Source organism: Lynx rufus, unplaced genomic scaffold, assembly GCF_022079265.1.
Source record: "Lynx rufus isolate CCGP_SWC_20201006 ecotype Redwood Valley unplaced genomic scaffold, mLynRuf1.p SCAF_10, whole genome shotgun sequence".
Lineage (NCBI taxonomy): Eukaryota > Metazoa > Chordata > Mammalia > Carnivora > Felidae > Lynx > Lynx rufus.
The window spans coordinates 41,568,175-41,589,244 of record NW_025814824.1 but is presented as its reverse complement, the minus strand read 5'-3'; the positions used below and the strand labels follow the sequence as shown (position 1 = coordinate 41,589,244).

The window sequence follows — 21,070 nt, the reverse complement described above, 5'->3', positions numbered from 1 at the left end:
AAGTTGTGGAAAACTAAGAACTATAAACTATCACTGAGAGCCAGTTTTCTAGGATCAGTGAAAAGCACTTTTATACTCCTACATTAAGAAAAAAAACTATCTGAATATGTTCTTATTTCTGTGACCTTCACAGAAAATATTAGAAGTGAAGTCTGTAGAATTACAGGTTTACATTTATTTTAATTTATTTGAAGGTTTGGGGAGTAATTCCTGTTATTAAAAATTGAAATAAAAAATAGTTATTCACATTTCATTTGATAAATGCAAGTTCTTTTATAACCACTCTTCACCCACCCACCCCCAGCACTATTTTATACTTTTGAAAACAGAATTTTGTAAAGAACATTACTTTGTTCTTTAAGTTAGCAATATTGTTAAAAGTGTATATTCGTATTTATTATATATTTTGCATTATGTTTTATACTTAATTTGCATTTGCTTTATACATTTACATTAATGAACCATAAAAATTCTGGCTGTTTCCTTATGTTGATTCTGTTTTTAACAGAAATGAGTTTTCTTCATCCAGACTTATGTGTCATTTTGGGGTCTAATCCTGTCAAAGTGTTTATTAAAAGTTTGATATCCAGACCTCAATTTCTCCTTTGTTTTATAGCTAGAAAATTACTAGTTTAAGCTTTGGTTTTTGCCACTTTAAGGAAATCCGGGTAAATTACGTTCGCTCAGTTATCTAATTCACAGTTTAAGAAACTCTTGTATGAATTTTCTTTTTCTAACTAGTATCTATATTGTACAGTTAAGCCCTTTTCTTTTACCAGATAAAATTCCACATACTAAAAAGAGATTCATTTATCTACTGGCTTTTTTTCTATAGACCTTTTATAAAAGAAAAATAACCTTTTCTTTGTAGATGCTGTTCTTACAGTCTTAATGTGTGACTCTTCTCTGACCTCTGTCCAAAGTCTGGACCAGCTATATATACCTTTTCCTATAGCTATGAGGCCATAAATCTAGCACATTGATCACAGATCTAGTGATCTGTCCTATGATTTTCATAATGTCTGTACATTATGTTCTAGTCTACGCACCATGTCATCAAGCTTATTTTAACAATACTGGATTTCATCTTGCTGTTATCTAGAAATCCATTGGATGCCCCCAAATAATTCTCAAGTAGTAGGAAAGAGAATAGATTATGCAAGGCTTGGTCAGTTTCTGTTCAGCTAGCAGCCCCACCTCACTCCCTAAACTGCCACAATTACCTACCTTCACTGTTCTCTAGAGGAGTATAAAGATAAAAGGAGAGGGACATGGGTGAAATTAAGAATTTGGTGGCACAGTAGAATCATGCATTTAGCTTTTCAGTGCAAATACACTAATGGTCTTTTTCTATATTATGTTCACTTAACTGTGTTTATCCATTCAACAATATGAGGGCTGGACACCCTTGAGTCGATTATGTGTCAGATATGGTTGCTGCTTAACATCAGGCTCTTGTGATAAAATGGGCACATAAGTGACCCAGTAAATGGGCACCATATGGTTGGGATGTACATGTTTGGCATACATCATTATTGAGACAGTTGGCTCTTAGATGAAGGGACTTCTCCAGAGCTCATGGAAAAAGAAAATGGAACTTGAAGCTAAAAGAAAAATTTAGTCAGAAAGGTAAATAAGAGGGAGGAAAGGCAGTTAAGGAACAGCATTGAAAACAAAAAAAATTTTTAATGTAGTTTAGCAGATGGAACCTTGCTTGTGTCTCCAGCCTCATCCTGTATTATTCTGCTACTCTTTCTCATGTGCTAGCAGAATTGGCTTTGCCTAGAAGAGCCAATTAATTTGTTACCCATTTAAATTATGTTCTCATGTTGCATACCCAGTTTGTAATTCTGTGCATTAATGAGTATGTTTAAGATGTCTGTTTTCCTCAGTAGCCTATTAATATTAACTTCAAGGTGGCTTGAATCATACCTGTTTTGTTCTCCACTAAATCTCTAAAACTTAGCATAGTGCCTAGAAATATTCATTGAGTGACCAAATACTAAAGTGCTAGGAATGTTTGAAAGGTAGTGTATAGCTCATTGTGGTTGGAACAGAGGCCTGTGTCAGTTACTAGGATGGATAGTAAATTGATCTGGCCAAGGTTTTCTGACCCAGGTTAAGGACTTTGTGTGAAGGGCGAGTAAGGTAGAAAAGAGCGACTTGTGGGTTGTATTTAGGTTGTATTTAGGCCAGAGAGAACAGAGATAGACCAGACCATCAGGGGTTACTTGCAGTAATGGAGGTGTGAGAGTCTAAAAGTCTGTGCTAAAGTGGTAGAAGTTAGGCCAGAGAGGAGGAATTGATCCAGGAGAAACTGTGGTGAAAAAAGTTATGTGTACTAAGTAGCTTGAGATAATTTTGAATGTTTTTGCTATATATAATGTTCAGTTAGAAAAAAACCACCAGCAAGATAGAAATTTGTATCCATGGTGTGGACCTCAACTATATGAAAAAAGTAGATGTAACTATATCAACATGTGGACATTAGCAGTTTTTGGATGATGGGATTATAGATGATTGTTTTATTGTTGTCTTTCATTTACAGCGTTTTTTCAATGAGTACTTTTGACATATCTAATCAGAAAATAACAACAGTAACACAAAGGTTTGTTTCAAGCCTAGTTTCCTTAGTTCTACTTTTCACAGCACTAAGGGTCAAGTACATGTTTACAGTTGAGGACATGGAGCTTGGGTAGGTTAGGATTCACATGTGTAGAGTAAGAGTGGTTGGATTCCTAGAGGCAGCTCATCTTAGGCAGCTGCAGAGGCAGCTCCTCTAGAATCCTGATGCTTCCCGGGCATCTCTATTGATTTCCCTTCTACACCCCAAACTAGAAAATCTTAGTCGTCCTGTATCTGTGTCTCATCATCTCTGTAAGCATCTGTTTTCTTCCCCACACTTTTTAGCTTGGTCTTGGTTCTGTGTTCTTCCTTCCTTGCTTCCTTGAGTTAAGGTAGTGGTCTTCAAGCTTTTGGCTTGCTTGCCATTAAAAAGAGTTTTGAAAATGAAGAGCCATCCTAACATTTTCATATACTAAGTAACTTGCCAAGGTCATACAGCAAATAGGTAACAGAGCTCAGATTTGAACCTTTGGAATCTGTCCTTAAGAAACTGTCCCTTATTGGGAGGACAACGATCTTTTTTTTTTTTTTTTAACACTGGGAATTTTAAATCATTGTTTTAAGTCATTATTATTTTTTTATCTCCTTAACTCTTGTTTCCAGTTCACTGTCCCCAAATTACCTTACTATAAATGCAATCATATGTTCACTGGTAAGTCTTATATCATTCAACTTGTACATGCCAGCCACAAGAATTAAGAAAACAATGTAAATAGAAATTTTATTGTTTAATTTGATCAAGATGATAAAATCCAAAACAATGTATATATTACAAATTTTTATAATTTATTAAGCACAAAATGGATTTTTGTTAGAAATAAAATGGATGGGGCTATAATTTTTTTCTTCCCAGATTAGTTCATATATCAGGAAATGAATAATACTTCGTGTAAGAAAGAGAAAAAGGTGCACTATCATTCCTCCGTTCTGCAGATACTACTACTGAGATACTTGCTCACATTAATAGGTGGGATTAGCAACTTTATTCCATCATCATTCAGTTCTTAGAAGTCATTTCAAATTACATGCCCAAAACTACACAATGATCAATTAGTTCTGTTAAAAGGAAAGAAATGAAAATCACATACCTTATTACCTAGATGTTGTCATAGTTATTCACCAATTCAGTTTCTGGAAATTTTAAACCTATTAATGCCTATTTATAAATTTAGCTATTAGTCTTTCATTTAGAAGCATATTATTTATTCTAGTATACACAGAAAAGATTGAGGAAATAAAAATACTGTATTAGTTCAAATAGTTTCTGCAATATGCTTTTTTTTTTTTTGAAAAGAGATACTTCTGTCATTGCAGATTTAGTTATCTTGACTGAAAATTTTCACCAGTGCTCATGGTCAAATCATGCTGCCAAATCTAATTTAATTTTCATTGGAAAAAATTGAACTCACATTTCAATTCAAATAAAGTGAATATATTAATATGCATTTTGAGAAAATTATTAAAAAATCAATATGTTGTAGACTGGATTTCATAGAGTAGATTACTAAAACAGTCTAGAATAAAATGTGGAGCTAATAAAATTATTCACTTTACAATAGAAACGCTATTTCTTATTAATTAGTTATGATGTAATATAATATAAACCTAAGGTTTTTATGAAGTGAAAAATATATTAGAAGTCATGAATAAAAAGTCATGGTCTTACTTTGATAATGGGGTTCCATGTGTGTATCACAATATAGTGTTGGATTCTAAGAACAAATTAGGTTAAGAGTCACGTATTATAAAAAAATTTATTAATTTGCCTAGATCTCATGGCCAAACTTTTTGTGTATTTATGAAAGAAGTTACGTACTGCTAAAAAGTAAGTGCTTTAGCATTTAGATCATAATTTATGTTAATTTTACTTTTATTAATAGGATGTGCAAAATATTCAAAATTTTATAAAAAAATAAGATGAAAATGATGAATAACCATAACTGAAATATTTTGATATTATTTGATTAAATAATACCTTATTAAGTGATCAGCATAGTTTCTGAAAGAAATCATGCAAAATTTCAAATCTCATGTTTTATCTAGTGTGTCTTACAAATTTTGTAGGTCTAGGAAATATTCAAACTGAATTTACTGAATTTACAAGTATTCATATACTCAGAGCCTTTTCTTCCAGGTGATGATTGCTACTTTTAGGGATGAGTGTCAGGATTAATTGAAAAGAATGGTTTAACTTTTAATATGTTGGGAGGCAAAAGCCATTTTCAGTATTGGACACTTTGGCTTTGCTCTTACAGGATATTTTCTAAAGAGTGATTCGTTATTCAAATAGGTAGGAATGCTAGAGGTGAGTGCATTACTCCTGTCCCATTTTACATTCTATCTGAATTCTGAATATTCCAACATAGACCCACGTATCAAGTTCTAGCTACCCTTTACCCATATAGGTATAATCAGGAGAAGAGCACCCCTTCCAGGTTCTTGGTGCTTTTATTAATCATTAAAGGAGGCTTTCACAAAGCCTTATTTATTTCAGCACCCAGGAGAGTTTTCCACACTGAGTCAGCACAGCCGTATAAGGCCAGTCAGAGGATACACCATTATTTTGTAAAGAAGGAAGGGTACGGTTTTTTAAAGGAGAAATGTGAATGGCTAATCTGTATGTGCATACAGGCCTGTTCTCAGGTGGATCAATTTTAGGAAAGACTAGAGGATTACAGGGTCTGGAAATTGAGTCCCCATGTCTGCATATTTCTCAGAAGGCCTTAACCTCACGTGTAGGCCCATCATAGTTTGAAGTCCACCAAGTTAAGGCATCTCCCAGTGGAGTATTGCAAACATGTTCTACTCTATACACTTGACTCTAGCCCATCCCTTCACCCAACTCTGTCTGTGATTTTTGGTGTGGCATGTGTAATGGTATATGTCAGAGTCATCCGTTTTCAAACTAACCCTGACCATCTCTCTCTCGACTCTTCCTCAGAGGGTGTTGTGGCTCTGTGGCTGAGGTTTGCTCAGCACCTTCGTCAGTGGCTGTTTAGTTACTGCTGACCATGCGCCATATCCCTCAAGCTGACAACTATTGTTTTAGTTAAACTTCTAGGCCCTTGTCAAAATTTTGTATCTAAAATTATAAATCATTCTAATGTTATAAAATATTTAGTAATTTCTATGTCCTGTTAACAAGAAATAAAATTATATCATACACTTTCCATAGCTTTGGCCTTTAGTACGAAGGCTCCATAGATTGCCCATCTGATTCTTTTGTACTTATCTCTAACTATTTTGCCTCAAGTATTACACATTCTTTGGGTAGTCTATTCTCTGACACATATCAGTGGTTCTCAAAGTGTGGTCCCTGGCCAGCAACATCAGCCTCCTGTAGAGACTTATTAGAAATGCAAATCCTTGGTCCCCACCGCAGACCCAATCAGAAACTCTGGAGGCAGTGGTCCAGCAATCTGTGTTGTCGTAAGCCCTTGAGGTGATTTCTGATGCACATAATGTTTGAGCAACCTAGATTGCTCTCCTCCTCTCTCACTTGCTGAATTCTTAGTTGTCATATAAGACAATGCCTTCCTGGCAGAGTTGCCCTCTCTTCTGTATCCTACAGTACTTTATCAAATCTCTTTTCTGGCATTTATACTGATTGCATCTGTCTACTTTTGAAGGTGGAGGCCACAACATAAATTACTTTTGCATCTGCATGCAGCACCTACCTTGGTGATAAGTTATTAAGTGCTGGTGAATAAATGAATGTATGCATGAATGAAGGAGAAGAGCAATATAGGAGGAGTGGTGATCAATAAGGTCAGCTGCTGTGAAGAGATCATGGAGAATAATGAAGGAAAAAAGCTATTGGATTTCATAGTAAGGCAGGTGTTGGTGACCTTTGAAATGCTTGCTTCAGCAGAGTGATGGGCAAGAAGCCCAGATTGCTGCGAGTTAGGGACTTCCAACATGATGAAGATTTGCAAGTTTCCAGACTTATTGACTGTTTATCTGAACATGTGGTGGAAACAGAATTTTCTTGGGAGAAATAACTACGTGACCTTAGTTCAGTTACTTAACCTCATTGAGCCTGTGATCTCTGAATAGCCAATAATAGTAATACTGTGTGATTTTTTATTTTTTAAAGGATTAAAGTAGATCATTGTAACCCCCTAGAATGCCTGACATTTACTTAGTACTTACATGGTCATTTCCCTTAGCCCCCCACCCCCACATACAATTTATTTAATAATGCTGATGGTGTCCATTACCCTTTGTAAATTTGCATAAGATATGAAATTGTTAAGGATACCTTTATTCCAGTCATTGGAGAAATTGTGAATTACAATTGGAATTGTGAATTGGAGAAATTTGGGCTGGAACTAGTTGAACCATTGATAGCTGCTTTGAAATTACATGGTATCCAGCTGGAAAAGTACCCCCAAAAGTGGAATATTTTTTGATACAAATTATGGAATCCTACTTCAAGCAGACATATAAGGGGAGTGTGTGGAGAGAGGTTTTTTTTTTGTTTGTTTGTTTTTTTGGCTCATGTGGCAGAAAACTTCAGGGGATAGTGCCAGCCTCAACACTGCCATATCCATATCTTCTATATCAAACAGTATTATCAGTGGTTGGTCTTTCTCAGACCATCTTGCAGACTGTCTTCTATATGATTCTCATTCTCAAGCATATGTATTAGCTACAAATATCTAGGAAAGGGAAGACTTACCAGGAGTTCAAAGTAAAATCCTACATTCAATCTCACCTTTCAGACTTAGGTCACTTGCCCATTCTTTTTTTTTTTTTTTTTTTTTAATTTTTTTTCAACGTTTATTTATTTTTGTGACAGAGAGAGACAGAGCATGAACGGGGGAGGGGCAGAGAGAGAGGGAGACATAGAATCGGAAACAGGCTCCAGGCTCTGAGCCATCAGCCCAGAGCCTGACGCGGGGCTCGAACTCCCGGACCGCGAGATCGTGACCTGGCTGAAGTCGGACGCTTAACCGACTGCGCCACCCAGGCGCCCCACTTGCCCATTCTTAAACCAGTTGCTGTGGCCAGGGGCCTGGGATGTCCTGGTTTTCCTGGCCTGGCTTAAGGAACATTCTAGTCGATGGAATAATTGGTACTGAGTGTAGGAGAAGAGTGGCTCCCCAAAGGGAAATCCAGTTTCTGGTACCAGAGTGAAAGGGAGTAGATGCAAAGCAGACAAAGCATTTGATAACATCTTATTGTATACAAAAGTGCTTTTTTAAAAACTGTGCTTCCATGAACCCTAGGGGTTCCACTGAAATGCTTAAACAAGTTGAAGGGAAGAAGAGAGGAACAAATGATTGGAAGCTCTCTAATCCACATGCACTCCAGCTTCACCAAGGGTAGCTTTCGTTTTATATATCTTTATATCCACTTTTTGTTAAGATTTCATTTCAGGGGTTCCTGGGTGGCTCAACCAGTTAAGCATCTGACTTTGGCTCAGGTCATGATCTCGTGGTTTGTGGGTTTGAGCCCCGTGTCAGGCTCTGTGCTGACAGCTCTGAGCTTGGAGCCTACTTCAGATTCTGTCTACCACCTTCCCCCCGCCCCCGCCTCTCTCTCTCTCTCCCCTTCTCTCTCTGCCCCTCCCCCCATTCACTGCCTCTATCTCTGTCTCTCAAAAATAAATAAATATGAAAAAAAAAGATTTCATTTGAAATGGAATTTGGGGAATACCATTGGTACAGGATAATTTAAGATGGTTAGACGCTTCAAGTATAAAGGTAGGTGACTTTTTTCACTTATTCTCATGAATAAGTTCTTGCCTTACCTCCCATTCATCCCCATTGGCCCACCTCATGTTCCTAAACCCACCAAGACTCAGACTTGAGTTCTCCACAGTCAGATTCAGGAAGATCATGACATTGGGCAGACATCCAGTTCTTAGTTTATTGTTATTATGACACTTAAAAAATTGTCACTTACCCATTGCCCACCTAGGAGACATCCCCAAAAGTGGTTGACAACTTGGTGACTCGGTATGATCCAAAAGCAGAAAATTTTGATACATTCAAGAAATTTGACAGATAATAAATAATCTTTGATGATCTGTTTAAGCTGAAGTTTGTAGTTGACATCTGAAAGCTGGGTAGTTTAATATTTTTCAAGCCTTCATCTGTGGCTCATCTCCTAGGTAATTTCTGCTTAAATCACACTCTCAGGTTTTTCCTCTTATCTACTGTTGACTTTCTTTAAATACCTGGCCCACCCTTTCATGCTCCATATGTTTATGTAAATAAAGTTTTATTAGAACACCGCACGCCATTAATTTAAGGCTTGTCTGCTCTTCCTCTTTAACAGCAGAGGTGAGTACTTGTGAAACAGAACATATGACCCACAAACCTAAAATATTTACTGTCTGGACTTTTACAGAAAATGTTGTTGACCACATATTTATGTGGCTTATAGTAGTATTCTTACTTTTTGACATATGGTGTATTTATGAAGAAGAATCAGGTAATGTCCTTGTCATATTATTCTCACTTTCTGATGTTCTCAAAAGCATTTTTAGGGAAATGTTTTTGCCTTATGTTTCCAGTTGTGCTCTTTCAGTTCTTTGAACAACTTCTCAACAGTTTAGTCCTTTTCAACTTCTTGAACTGCCAGCCCTTTTTTGAAGAGTAGGAGGGAGAGAGTGACAACTTTCCACCCAGCCCTTGCACACATAGTACACACACTTGCATGTACTTAATGCATGGCTATAGGTACCAAACATAGGTACAAAAATCGAGATTTAGTGTCATCTTACTTTCCCTCCACTGAGCCCGCTTGGTTTCATATTTGTGGTCATAGCAGTGTATTTGGTGAAGAAGTATTTGATGCAGGCCAGGAGGGTTGATGAAGGGAAATGGGGAGAGGAGCAGATTTTCCCTGACCTGGCCACTGGATTCTTTAAGCAGAGCAGCTTACTCATCAGAAGGCTGAGTAGAAAAGCTGTATTTGAAGAAGAACAGGGATAATAATACCTCATTCCTGCATTTTTGCAGTCTAAATGCCCTGTGGAGTGAGAGAAGACTTCAATCCCTAGGCTTGTGAATCCCTTATCTTTCCCAAACGTTAAATTAATTTTTAAAGCTATTTATTCAAAGTTGACTTAACCACTAGAATAGGAAAGATCAGACAAATCAGCTTCAAGAAATGAAGTATGAGGAAACCCGAACTCTTTGACAAAGTATTCCTGGGAGTAAATGTGTTGAATGAAGCCAGCGGGTAAATGATAAGGGCCTTTACACTGTGGATGTAAGAAAGCAATTTATCAAGAGTACATGAACTCTCTGGTGACCATAAGTCAGGAGGAAACGAGAGTGGAGGAGGAACCCTGGAAAAAATACATTTGAAATACTTAAAAAAAAAAAATGTGTGTGTGTGCATGTACTTTTAAATACCTGCATTAATATGCAGAAATACTGGCATATTAAAACAGGAGTAGCTCAGTGTGCACATATACAGTTACCTATACTGTGAGGAGGTCAGGTGGTGGGAAGAGTGGTAGAGAAAGGCCAGGCATTGGTTTAGAACTTGGAGAAACCTTGGGCACTCTCAGGTGTAGTTATGATTTGAGTCTGGTTGTTGTCTGGTATCCATTTCCCTGACTTATGAGTTTAGATGACCATCTTTCAGGCTCACATGTTTATCTTTTGTAATCTCTGGAAGGTCATATGTGTATAATTCTGACAGTTGATCTAAGGCTTTTGTGTTCTCTTAACCAGTTCAAAGCACCTCTCCTTCATTATCTCAATCTTTGCAGTGTCTCTTTGAGCCTTGTAGATGAGACAATGTTATCTTAATTGTTCACATTAGAGAAACTGAGGAAAATGTAATTACATTATCTGCAGTAGCGTTCCCAGGAACTCAGATAAGGATGGGGACTGGAAGGTATGACCTTATCTTGGCTTTTAGATCTAGATGTAACTTCCTACATACGAAGAGAAAAAGTCCTCAAGTGTTTACTGCGCGAATGGTCATCCTGTTTTCTGTACTGACATAATACTCCTGAAATACACAGAAATTCTTCAACTTTGATTTTTCTCATTTCCCACCCCTCCCCTTTTTCATCTGATTCTAAACCCTTATCATAACTGTTAATAAAAAGGGACTAAGTTACAATTTGTATTTTTTTTGTGAACATGCCAGGGAACATTAAACTGTCTAACAGGTGAATAGCAAGAGGGAGAGTTGAAAGGACTACTTCTTGGGATAATCCTTGCACGCTAATTTCGTTTGAGTTAAATTACTAGCCCTCTACACAGATGTCACACTTTCCTTATTCCCTCAAATTAGGCCTTTTACCCCTGTAGTCTAAAGAACGTGTTCCTCTTCCTCTTTAAACCACTCAGGTATTTCTGATCTTATTCAGAAAACTGGTATCCGTTGAGCCTGCTCTTATGGCAGGAGTTGGGAATTGTTTGTTGGTCTGTCTTTGGTGAGGGGTGGAGGACACCATGGTAACTTGGGCTGAGCCATAGTTCAATTAGCAAATTAATTAGGTTTTTAGAGCCAGCCACAGTCATTTAGAAACATTCTCAGTGGCTCTCTTTCTAAAAGTCAAATGTGTTTTGCATTTGCTGTCGTCTGCAATTTATAAACCATCAAAAAAAGAAAAAAAAGCAAAATAGGAAGGGGGTGGGGAGAGAACTATTTACATTGCAAAATTTTGCTTCAACATCTGTGGTTATGATCCATCTGTAGAAATGGAGCCCTGATAACTTCCAGTGACTTGTTTCTACTTTCTTTGTCTCTGTCCTTTCCCTTTCCGGAACTTTGGTGGGACCACCACAGCCTTGGATAAGCTCAGCACGCAGCACCTATACCACCCCACCCAGGTGGAGATTGTGCAGTCCAACGTGGTGTTCGACATCAGCAGCCTGATGCTCTACGGGACACAAGCGGTGCCTGTGCGGCTAAAGATCCTTCTAGACCGTCTCTTCAGTGTCCTGAAGCAGGAGGAGGTGTTGCACATCTTGCACGGCCTGGGCTGGACTCTGCGGGACTACGTCCGGGGGTACATCCTTCAGGTAGGGGGAGGACGATGAAGCTCGTGTCTGGGCAGCTCTAGGAGGGCTTGAGGGAGAACCCTTGCAAACCTGGTCTCTTTCCTGCCCCTTGCAGGCCTGGGCATGCACACCCTCTTCTGATGAAACTGGTCCTTTTGGCAGGCTTGTCAGGGAACCGGAGGGAAGGCAGTGTGTCCCAGCACGCTGGCATGGGGCCTCAGTGGCGGATATTAAAAAGGAAAAAGTGGCCTGTTGCCTAGTGTTGCTTTGTTTGCATCTTTTTAAATGCAGTGCTCTCTCCCTACAACATGAGCTTCCTGCTTCTCCAACAAGTCTGACTGTAGCCCTACTAAAAGGAAGGGCTCTTTGAGGTGGGCGATGGGTATATGAAAATCTGAGATTACATTTCATCTGGGTTTATAGAGCTTTAGCTGGCACTGAATTGGTGCATTTGGTGATTTTTGGGGGGTTGTCTGTGTACCCTATTTATTGCTTCTTCATCTGAGTCAAAAGAACTGTAACCTCTGTAAACTCCCTGCTTTTATAACTAGAAAACCCTCACATTCCAAAACACACAGACATTGTTATAGATGTGGCTTTCACAACACCTGTTCTTCTAGCTTGAGTTCCTTCTTTGTGTCAGTGGCACTTCCAATCTGGTAAGGGTCTTTTTAGACTTTTCCTAGAGGACTGCAGCCTCCACTTCCCACCCCCGCCCCCAACCTCCCTGCATTTTTTCGTCATTTTTTGCAGTATGAGTCGTTTTGCATTGTGTACTTTGCCTCTGAAATGTTTTTATGGCCATCTGTCTTCCTACGACCCTTGAAGGGTAAATGTTGAAAACAGCATGTTGGGAGACCCCAGGATCCAAAAAGACTACACTGGACGATGAAGAAGTACTCCCTCCTGCCAAAGGAGATCACAGTTGGAGAAGGTAGAATCTGAAGTGATTTTTGAAATTTCTTATGGGGATAATATCAGGAGAATTGACCCCTTCAAAAAAAAAAATTGTTTTTGGCTCTGCCAGGCTTGTTTATTCCCTGAATTGCCCTGTGCTGTGTGCAAGCCCTTGGCTGCCAGCTTGGTATGTGATGAGTGGGGAGCCTCACATCTCCCCCTTGCTTTAACCTGGCATAAACACACACACATTCCTGTCATTCTCCTATGTGGTACCTCCAGGTGTTAGCAAGGGTGGGAGAGCAGAGAGGTATGATGGCAGGAAGTAGAGAGAGACAGAAGGTGGAATACCTGTCGGCTCCCGTGACTGCTTTGGTTAGCACTGAATCATTACTTAGTTTAGTGAGATGTCAACTTGGAAGGCACAGAGAATTTGGCCCTCAGAAGACAAGATGATGATGATAATAGGAATAATTATATATTACGTTTTCAGTTTATAAAAGACCTTCACAAGCATTATCTCATTTGCCTCAGGATGGGGCCATTTCAGTGGGGTGAGTGGAAAGTTAAGTGCTGGGTGGTCAGGGGACATGAGGGGGCATGAGGTCCAGGAGGAAGGGGCCAGGAAAAATAAAGCACGGAACCAGTTTCACAATCCCTGCTTATCCTGGCCTGGAGATACATATGGTACCACATCTTTCTACAGTCATTTCTACAACATGATTATTAATGTCCATTTGGGATAGCTCTTACTCTACAGAAAGGAACAAAACTCTTGCACATTTTTGAACAGAAGTGTTAGCTTGGCTAAGCACTCTTTATTCAAAACCTGAGGTAGTATGCCCCAATCTGGTGCCATCTTTACTGTAATACCATCAACGCTGTATTTCAGTTCTATGTGTATAGTTTTACCTAAGACATTTGGAGCACAGTATCTTCCTGTCCAGACAGATATGTGAATGACTGATTATTTGCCCTCTTAACCCAGTTCACTATAGCATTTTGATGACAATAAATATAGAACCTGCTGGATGTTCTGTGATATGGTCCTAATGTTTTGCCTTTACCAGTACCTATTCTTTGTTTTCCTGGAAATTAGTATTTAGGTGTTAATTTTTCTCCATTCTAGCATATCTCTAAGGCACACATTGAAAATGTGCTTTGAAATATACTTCATGTTTCTTTTTGTATGGGGGCCCAGGTTTTAACAATACAAAATTATAAGAGAAATTAAGTATGAGAGGAAAATTCAGCAAAACTGTGTACTGAAATTTATAAAGTCTCTTATTTGGGAGTGAAATGTTACACTTAAAAAGAATTCTGTCATTTATCATGATACTTAAGTTATAATTAATTTTTATTAATTTAATACATATTTTGACAAAATCTTAAACTTAATATAGTCTGTTTCTCCTTTCAGAGCCTAGAATTGACATTTTGAGAAAATCATAGATGATTTTTACACTAGAAGAACACTAGGTTTAGTTTCTATCTTGCTTTATTGATAGGATTGATATAATATAGATTTTATTTAAATGATGCTTTTTGTTACTCAGTTTTTATCATCTGCTTCTTATGAAAACAGTTCTTGGTTTAGGGAAAAATCAAAAGGTTGAAGGATCCAAAACTATGTAGTAAGAAATGCTCATTTTGCTTGAAAAAACACTAAAAAAAAACAAGAGTTAGGCTTATAGAAATAAACTGTTTTCCTCTACAGCAATGTGATTTGGTTATTGGCCAATATTTTAAAAATTATAGGTAGTAATGATCAGGTATACACAAATGACTTTGAATATAATTATATGTAACATTTTTATGCAAGTAGACTGTAAAATGTGTGTCCAAAGTTTGTGGAATCTTATAATGCACTGTTAGTGTACAAGTCATTTTATCTGGCTAAAACTCAATTGTCTTGTAGCCCTCAAGGCATCAATTTTAGTGTTATTGCTCTCAACAACAGTATATTGAATATTATGTCAGTTAAAGGAGAATAATTATCAAGGCAAGTTAGGGTGGCTGTTAGTCTTACCACATATTGACTTGGTTAGCAGTTGGGTATAGATTGTGTTACTGGGGAAATGAAGATGTACAGTAAGTTGAACTGGTGAAGCCAGGATATTAATTTAACTCTCCCTGGGCCTAAACCTACATCCCTTATGTATATACAGCTACTGCTGGTTTCAGAGATAGTTTTGAATGTGGAAGAATAGCAGGTGTCTGATCTGATTTTGAATTTTTGGATGTGGGGGAAAAGAGGAATAGACTGTTCAAAACTATCATTTACAAGTGTATATGAAGAGATTATTAAAAGAAAAAGGGAGATGATAGTGATGCCACAGATTCACTTAGAAGACTAGCAATATCTTTCAAGAATCCTGTGCTGTTTTGATAAAAACTACTTTTAACTTATATAATTATCCATGTAATTCATAAGCGAGACAGCAAGGTGTGATATGTATAGCATAACTTGGACCACAATGACTTAAGAATCCAGGTAAACCTTAAAGGCAGAAAACCTCAGACTCTCCTGTGTAGCAATTAGAGTGTTCATTCATAAAGTACAGAAAAAGTGAGGTAGATTTTAGGCATTTTTCCACAAAATAGCAGAAAAAGGAAATAGGCAATTAGATGCTAAAATCTAAATATGAAGGACCATAAGATGTTTTTTCTGCTGCCAAAGAATAATTCTTTTTTCAAGTCTATATGTCATGGCACATATATTGACAGTAAATAAAAGCAGTGTCCTGCTCTTTCCCCATTTTCCCTGTCTTTGACCTAGGATACAAAGAATATACGTGATCATCATCGTTGAATTTAATCATTTAAAACTCAGGTGTTCACCCAGTCATTTTTCCGTTTGAACTTGTAACTGACTTGCAGCCCATCTGTGGAAATCTCTTGCTTTGCAAATGAGTCCTGCCAGAATTCAGAGAACCATATCAGACACTTCGAATAATTAGCTAAGGTGTCAGCAGCCTTGTGAGAGGGCGAGTAGTGATGCACATTTCAAATCACCTGTGTCTTGAAACAATCAGAACTAATAGAACCATCAATACTTTAGGAGAATATTTCCCAGAGTATTCTGGGGGCACTAGTCTTCCAGAGGTCTAACTTTAGATTTGGCAGCAACTATACTCAGGATCTTTCTGATAGAGCCTCAGGGTACACCTTAGCATAATAGAGGCTGTGAGAAGTTCTGGAATAAGTGGCTTGTGAGAGTAGGTAAGTAGATTTCCACCAACCTTCTTCACTTCCGAGCCTTTTCCAATCAAGCTTATTAGAACTCTTCCTCAACTTGAGGCATTCACGTATAAGGATTCTTCTGCCTGGACTCCCCTACTCCTCTCTCTTCATGGGCAATTACTTGTTCTTTAGGTGTCAGCCAAAGTCCTACTTTTTCACAGAGGACTTTTCCATCCAGGTTAAGCAGTGTAAGTCTTTTCTCCTGTGGCTCTACCTCAGGACTGTTTCCCTCAAGCTCCAGTCCAATTTAAAATCAATCAATTAAGTCAACTGTTAAAATGGTTTTTTCTTGACTTCCTCACTAGGGAATGCCACAGAGGCAGGGTACTCAATAAATATTTGTTAAATGAATGGGTAAAAAAAATCTGCTTAACTTGGTATAGCTTGATGTTTCACCATGGAACTCATGGAATATGCAGTAACTTCAGTTGGTCCAAGGGTCCTTAGCCTTTCCTCAGGTTTCCCAGGTACCAAATGCTGTAACAACAGATGCGCTCCTGAGGGTGGATGGGAAGAGAAACAAAGGCTCCCACACCCTCTAGCTAGTGGTCGGTGTAGAATTAAGTGTTTTGTGGTATCCATGTGTTAGAAAACATCAATACTCAGCAAACACTTGTATTTAAACAGCCCTTTGCAGAGCAAGTTCACATACGTTAGCTCTTTGAATCCTCTTCTACCATTCTCTTGTAGATATTGCCAGTGAATTAACATTTGGAGTAGATGAAATTCATAGGAATTGACTGACTTTTCCATGATCACAGAAGCTGTTAACTGGCACGGTTAACGCACTCCAAGCTTCCAAGGATAAGAACCACTTATCTCTTATTTATCATTGTAACCCAGCTCCAAGCATCCAGGCTGGCACATAATCTTCCAAAATATCAGAGGGAGAAAATTTTGAAATCTGATTTGAACTCAGGTCTCTGATTCTATGTGGAGTTACTTGTTTTTGTTGTTGTTGTTTTAAGACTATCAAGCTGTCTTTCCAGAATGTAATATGTGAGAGCCTTGTAGCATCAGAGTAGCATGGATTAGGGAACTGAGAAGCCCTGAGAATCTTGAACTAAGAGGTAGTTAAGATGACTCTTGCATTCAGTGACAGATATTATCCACCTGACCTTAGTGAAATTGGTTCCTCTTTTGTGTTCCTTTTCTTGGGCATTTCTTAATATTCCACCTGCTTTTAGGTTACTTTCCCCAGTTTTTTTTTTCCCCATGACCCCAGCTTTTCTCTAAATCTGGTATTTATCATTAATGCTTTATTGTAAATTCTGCTCTTTGGCTTATCTTTCCAGGAGTACATGCCTTTTGAAAGTATTAAAAAACCTAATCAATAAGATTTCAACTATATCATGTGCATGGGGTAGAGCAGACAAGAAATAGCTCTTTTCTGGGTCCATAAAAGGATATCAAGTTGAATGGCAAAAGGGGACACTGGACATTGAGTAAGAAGATTGGGCTAAAGTCCAATATATGTATGTGAGTGTGGAAAATTTGCCATTCTCAGCCGTAGTTTCTTCATCTTTAAAACTGAGATAACCCCTTACACCCTCTTGCTCTTGAATGGCAAAAGGTGAAATGATGTAGATGAACACATGTTGTAAAGGCCTACTCAAGTTGGTATTTTTCACTTCTATGTATGTATAAACCTAATTCCGATCAATAACAACAGGGAAATATCAGGTGTCAAACCTGTTTCCCTGCAGATATCGAATGCTTAGAAAAAGATAAATACATTTAAGGCTTTCGTTAATAGGATAAATGCTAGTTGTTTTAGTAAATAAACCCTGAAATACTAGTGGCCTTAACAACAGGAGTTTGTTTCTCTCTCTCAGCAAGACCAGTCAGCATTCCTGGTTGGTGAATGTTTTCCTCCCAGAGGTGATTTGATTTCCCCAAACTTAGGTCCTCTGCCATTTTATGCCTCTGCTATTCTCTGGGGCCTCAGACTCCTCATCCAGGTGGAGGTTCTGTGTGGGAGGTTTTCATGGACCAGGTTTGAAAGCAGAGTGGGCCACTTCTTCCACATGTCACTCATTGGAGCTTACATCTAACTGGGGCCAAGTGCCTGAGGGAGTTAGGACACATAGTCTCAGACTGAGTAGCCACTTCCCAGCACCACGGAGGATGAGCACAAATCAGTGCCCCACTCAGGTGTGGTAGGATAGCCATAATTCTACCTTCTTTTTATACATTGGACAAGGAAAGCTTGGGACAGCAGACTAGTGTATTAAAGCAGGTTCATGGGTTTGAATTCTAGCTCCATTTCTTACTCAATGTGTGAAAACAGGCCTGTATCTTTATCTGCCTAAGCCTTGTTTCTCTCACCTGGAAAGCAGGGATACTGTTAGTACCTCATGGGTTTACTGTGATGATAAAATAAGATGATGCATATAAAGCATTTAGTAGTGCCACTTGCTAAGTATCCAGTAAATGTTAACGATTAGCATAATGATAAAAAAGATGATGATATAGACTCTTGCCAACGTGGCCATTTTAGACCTTTATGTATAAAGCAGCCTTAAATCCTGGATTTTTTTTTTTAATTTCATTGTATCTCTTAGAACAGAATGCCTTCCCAGATAGTCAGGCAAAAGAGTAGCTACTATTCAGTTGTAAATAAGACATACACACATACGTACCTACACACACAAACCTGCATATAGGTACATATGTAATACATACTTGATTACAAATAAGAGCAGGAAGTATAGTGACAAAGACTTTGGAGTGGGGCAGACTTGGGTGTGAATCTTGGATTCAACTTTTGATGGCTTTGTTACCTAAGGTAGGTCATTTAATGTATTCGAACTTAAGTTTCTTCATTTATAAAGGTTAAATGAAATGATGTTTAAAAAGTACTTAGTGCAGTAACTAGCCCACAACACTCTAATTAATATTAACTGGTACTACATTTTGAATGTGTGAATATGTATTTGTGCTTTTTCTTCTTTTAAGTTTTCAAGTAATGACTTATTCCATTAATGACTATCATTTTATTATCCTTGCATTTCTCTTATTTTGTCAGCTCTTCCAGTATGCTTCTAAGCACCAGGCACAGAATGAATGACTACTTAATGAATTTATTAAAATGATTAGAGTATCTGGGCTTTCACCCCACTACATAAAGCAAAACTTACTCAAAATAGACACCCTTTCTTATGGATATTACCTGACTTCACAGACTTTTAAGAAATTTCTGGAGCAGAAAGAAGAATGGATCTAGGTTTAAATTCGTTTAGGTAGTAAACGAATAGCAATAGACTCGATAGCAAGAGTCAAATAGCAAATTTTACTGATTAATTACATTTGCTGAGTACACAAGAGATCTCTCAGGAAGCTTTCACTCTAAAGGACAAAGCAGCCATAAACAAATCATGCAGGTTGCATGATCAGAATTGTAAGAATATACAGATTACCCATAGTAGTGACCCAGAGGAAGGATTATTTGACTCCCAACTGAAGACTGGTTTATCACCACCATAATGTAAGGTGTCCTTGCATTATGTCAATAATATGTGAATCTTTTTCAGAAGAGAAAGATTACAGGTGTGAATGATCAAGATCCCCCTGTCTTTGGCAGGGATATACAAAAGGTAGATGGTTCAGGGCAATGTTCTATATTTATAGTGTCTGTTTTCTAGAGTGCTTGGACTACTCTACAGATGTTATCCCAGCAATTCTCTTAGCCTCCCTATTAGAGAGATAGTTTCAGAGACAGTTATCCCTGGTTTTAAAGTTATCGTGGCTGAAGGCCTCATGCAGGGTCAAAGCTGGAAGTGGAATACAGGGATTTTGAATCCTTTGCCAAAGCTCTAACTATTTGAACAGCAATGAAAATAAACACCTTATATCCAAGGACGTAGCTTGATGTTTTGTGCTCAGAGTTAAAATAAAAATATTCCTCCCTTTACCCTTGCAAAGTAGAAATAGATACCTCACCAAACTCTAGGATGGAATGCAGTGACGGGTAGAATAGAATTTGTGTCTGTGGGACATGGAGAGAGGGTTTTTGTGTTCCCCAGGAGGAATAAAAAATGAGCCCACAGCTCTCTGGCCATTCACCATTTGATAAGAACCAGTTCAGATTTACTTGAAATGGATATTCTCTCTGATGGCACTGATTAAACCATATGGTCTCCAGAGCAACACTTTGACATGCTCCTTGTTGAATTTGAAGTGGAAGGCTCCTGAGCTTTGGGTTTAGACCTCAATTCTACCATCAATTAACTCTCTAGCTTTGCAAAAAATACATAATTTCCATAAGCCTCATTTTTCTGATACCTTCTTACTGGAGTTTGGAGAATAAAGGGAAGTAATTTGTTAAATTCATAGTAGAGGGGCGCCTGTTTGGCTCAATTGGTTGAGCATCCGACTCTTGATTTCAACTGAGGTTCGTGAGTTCGAGCCCTGCATCAGACTCTTTGCTGACAGTGTGGAGCCTGCTTGAGATTCTCTGTCTGCTCGTCTTCTGCTCTCTCTCTCACCCTCTCTCTCAAAATAAATAAATAAAACTTAAAAAAATTGTTTTTAAAAAATAAATTCATAGTAGAGCTTAGTAAATATTCTTTAAGTAAATCCATTTTCCAGATCACCAGAAACTTTTTGATTCTTCAACTTGTCTATATAGTTTATTTGAGCTACGATGTCTTTTTCTAATATTTCCCCCAATTTGACAAAAGGGACAGGTAGAGGATGAGAGGGGCTTGCACAAGAACTGAAATCTATTATGACTGTAGCAAAGAGTCATAGGAAGGCTCTCAAGACCCAGCCCCAGTCTGCCATCTGTTTCTTTTGAGTGACCTACATTTCACATTCTCGTATGTGAAATCATAAAGGACTGTGAAAAAGTAGAAAGTGAGATGAGCATCTGCGTGGGTTTCTGGAAGCTTTCGCTAAATCCATACAGATGGGACAAACATAAATAAAGATACACTCATTTGATTCATGTATGATAGTCTTAATAAGTAATGCCAGCAGCAATTGGAAAATAGAATGTGGGCCAATACATTTGCTAGTAGAATTAAAGTGACCACTGCCAAATTGAATTACTCTAGGAAGACCTGTTGAAAGAAGAGATTCTTAAGGAAGAAGAGAGATATTGTTACATAGCAGAAAGGATGGAACAAGATTTTTCCGTACAGGAAGAATGCTGTGTTGGGAAGAGGTGTGAACAAGTTTATGGGGGAGAGTTGCATTTCAGTTAGATGAGCAGCACTGAGCTGTAGTTTAGGTGAGTGTGTTAGATCAGGCCTGAGCCTGTTGCTCAGAAGCTCTTCTGGATTCAGCTGATAATTTGCCTCACATCCCTTTCTTTTTCTTTTTTT

General features: G+C 38.1%; 1 protein-coding gene across 1 annotated transcript in view; it reads left to right on the top strand.

Annotated features, from left to right (window-relative positions):
- Positions 1-21,070, top strand: part of BNC2 (basonuclin 2) — a 289,917-nt gene that overhangs the window by 152,069 nt on the left and 116,778 nt on the right. Inside the window, exon 4 of the mRNA XM_047098145.1 lies at positions 11,389-11,624. Within this exon, the coding sequence (XP_046954101.1) occupies positions 11,389-11,624 (236 nt within the window). The remainder of the gene's footprint in view (positions 1-11,388; positions 11,625-21,070) is intronic.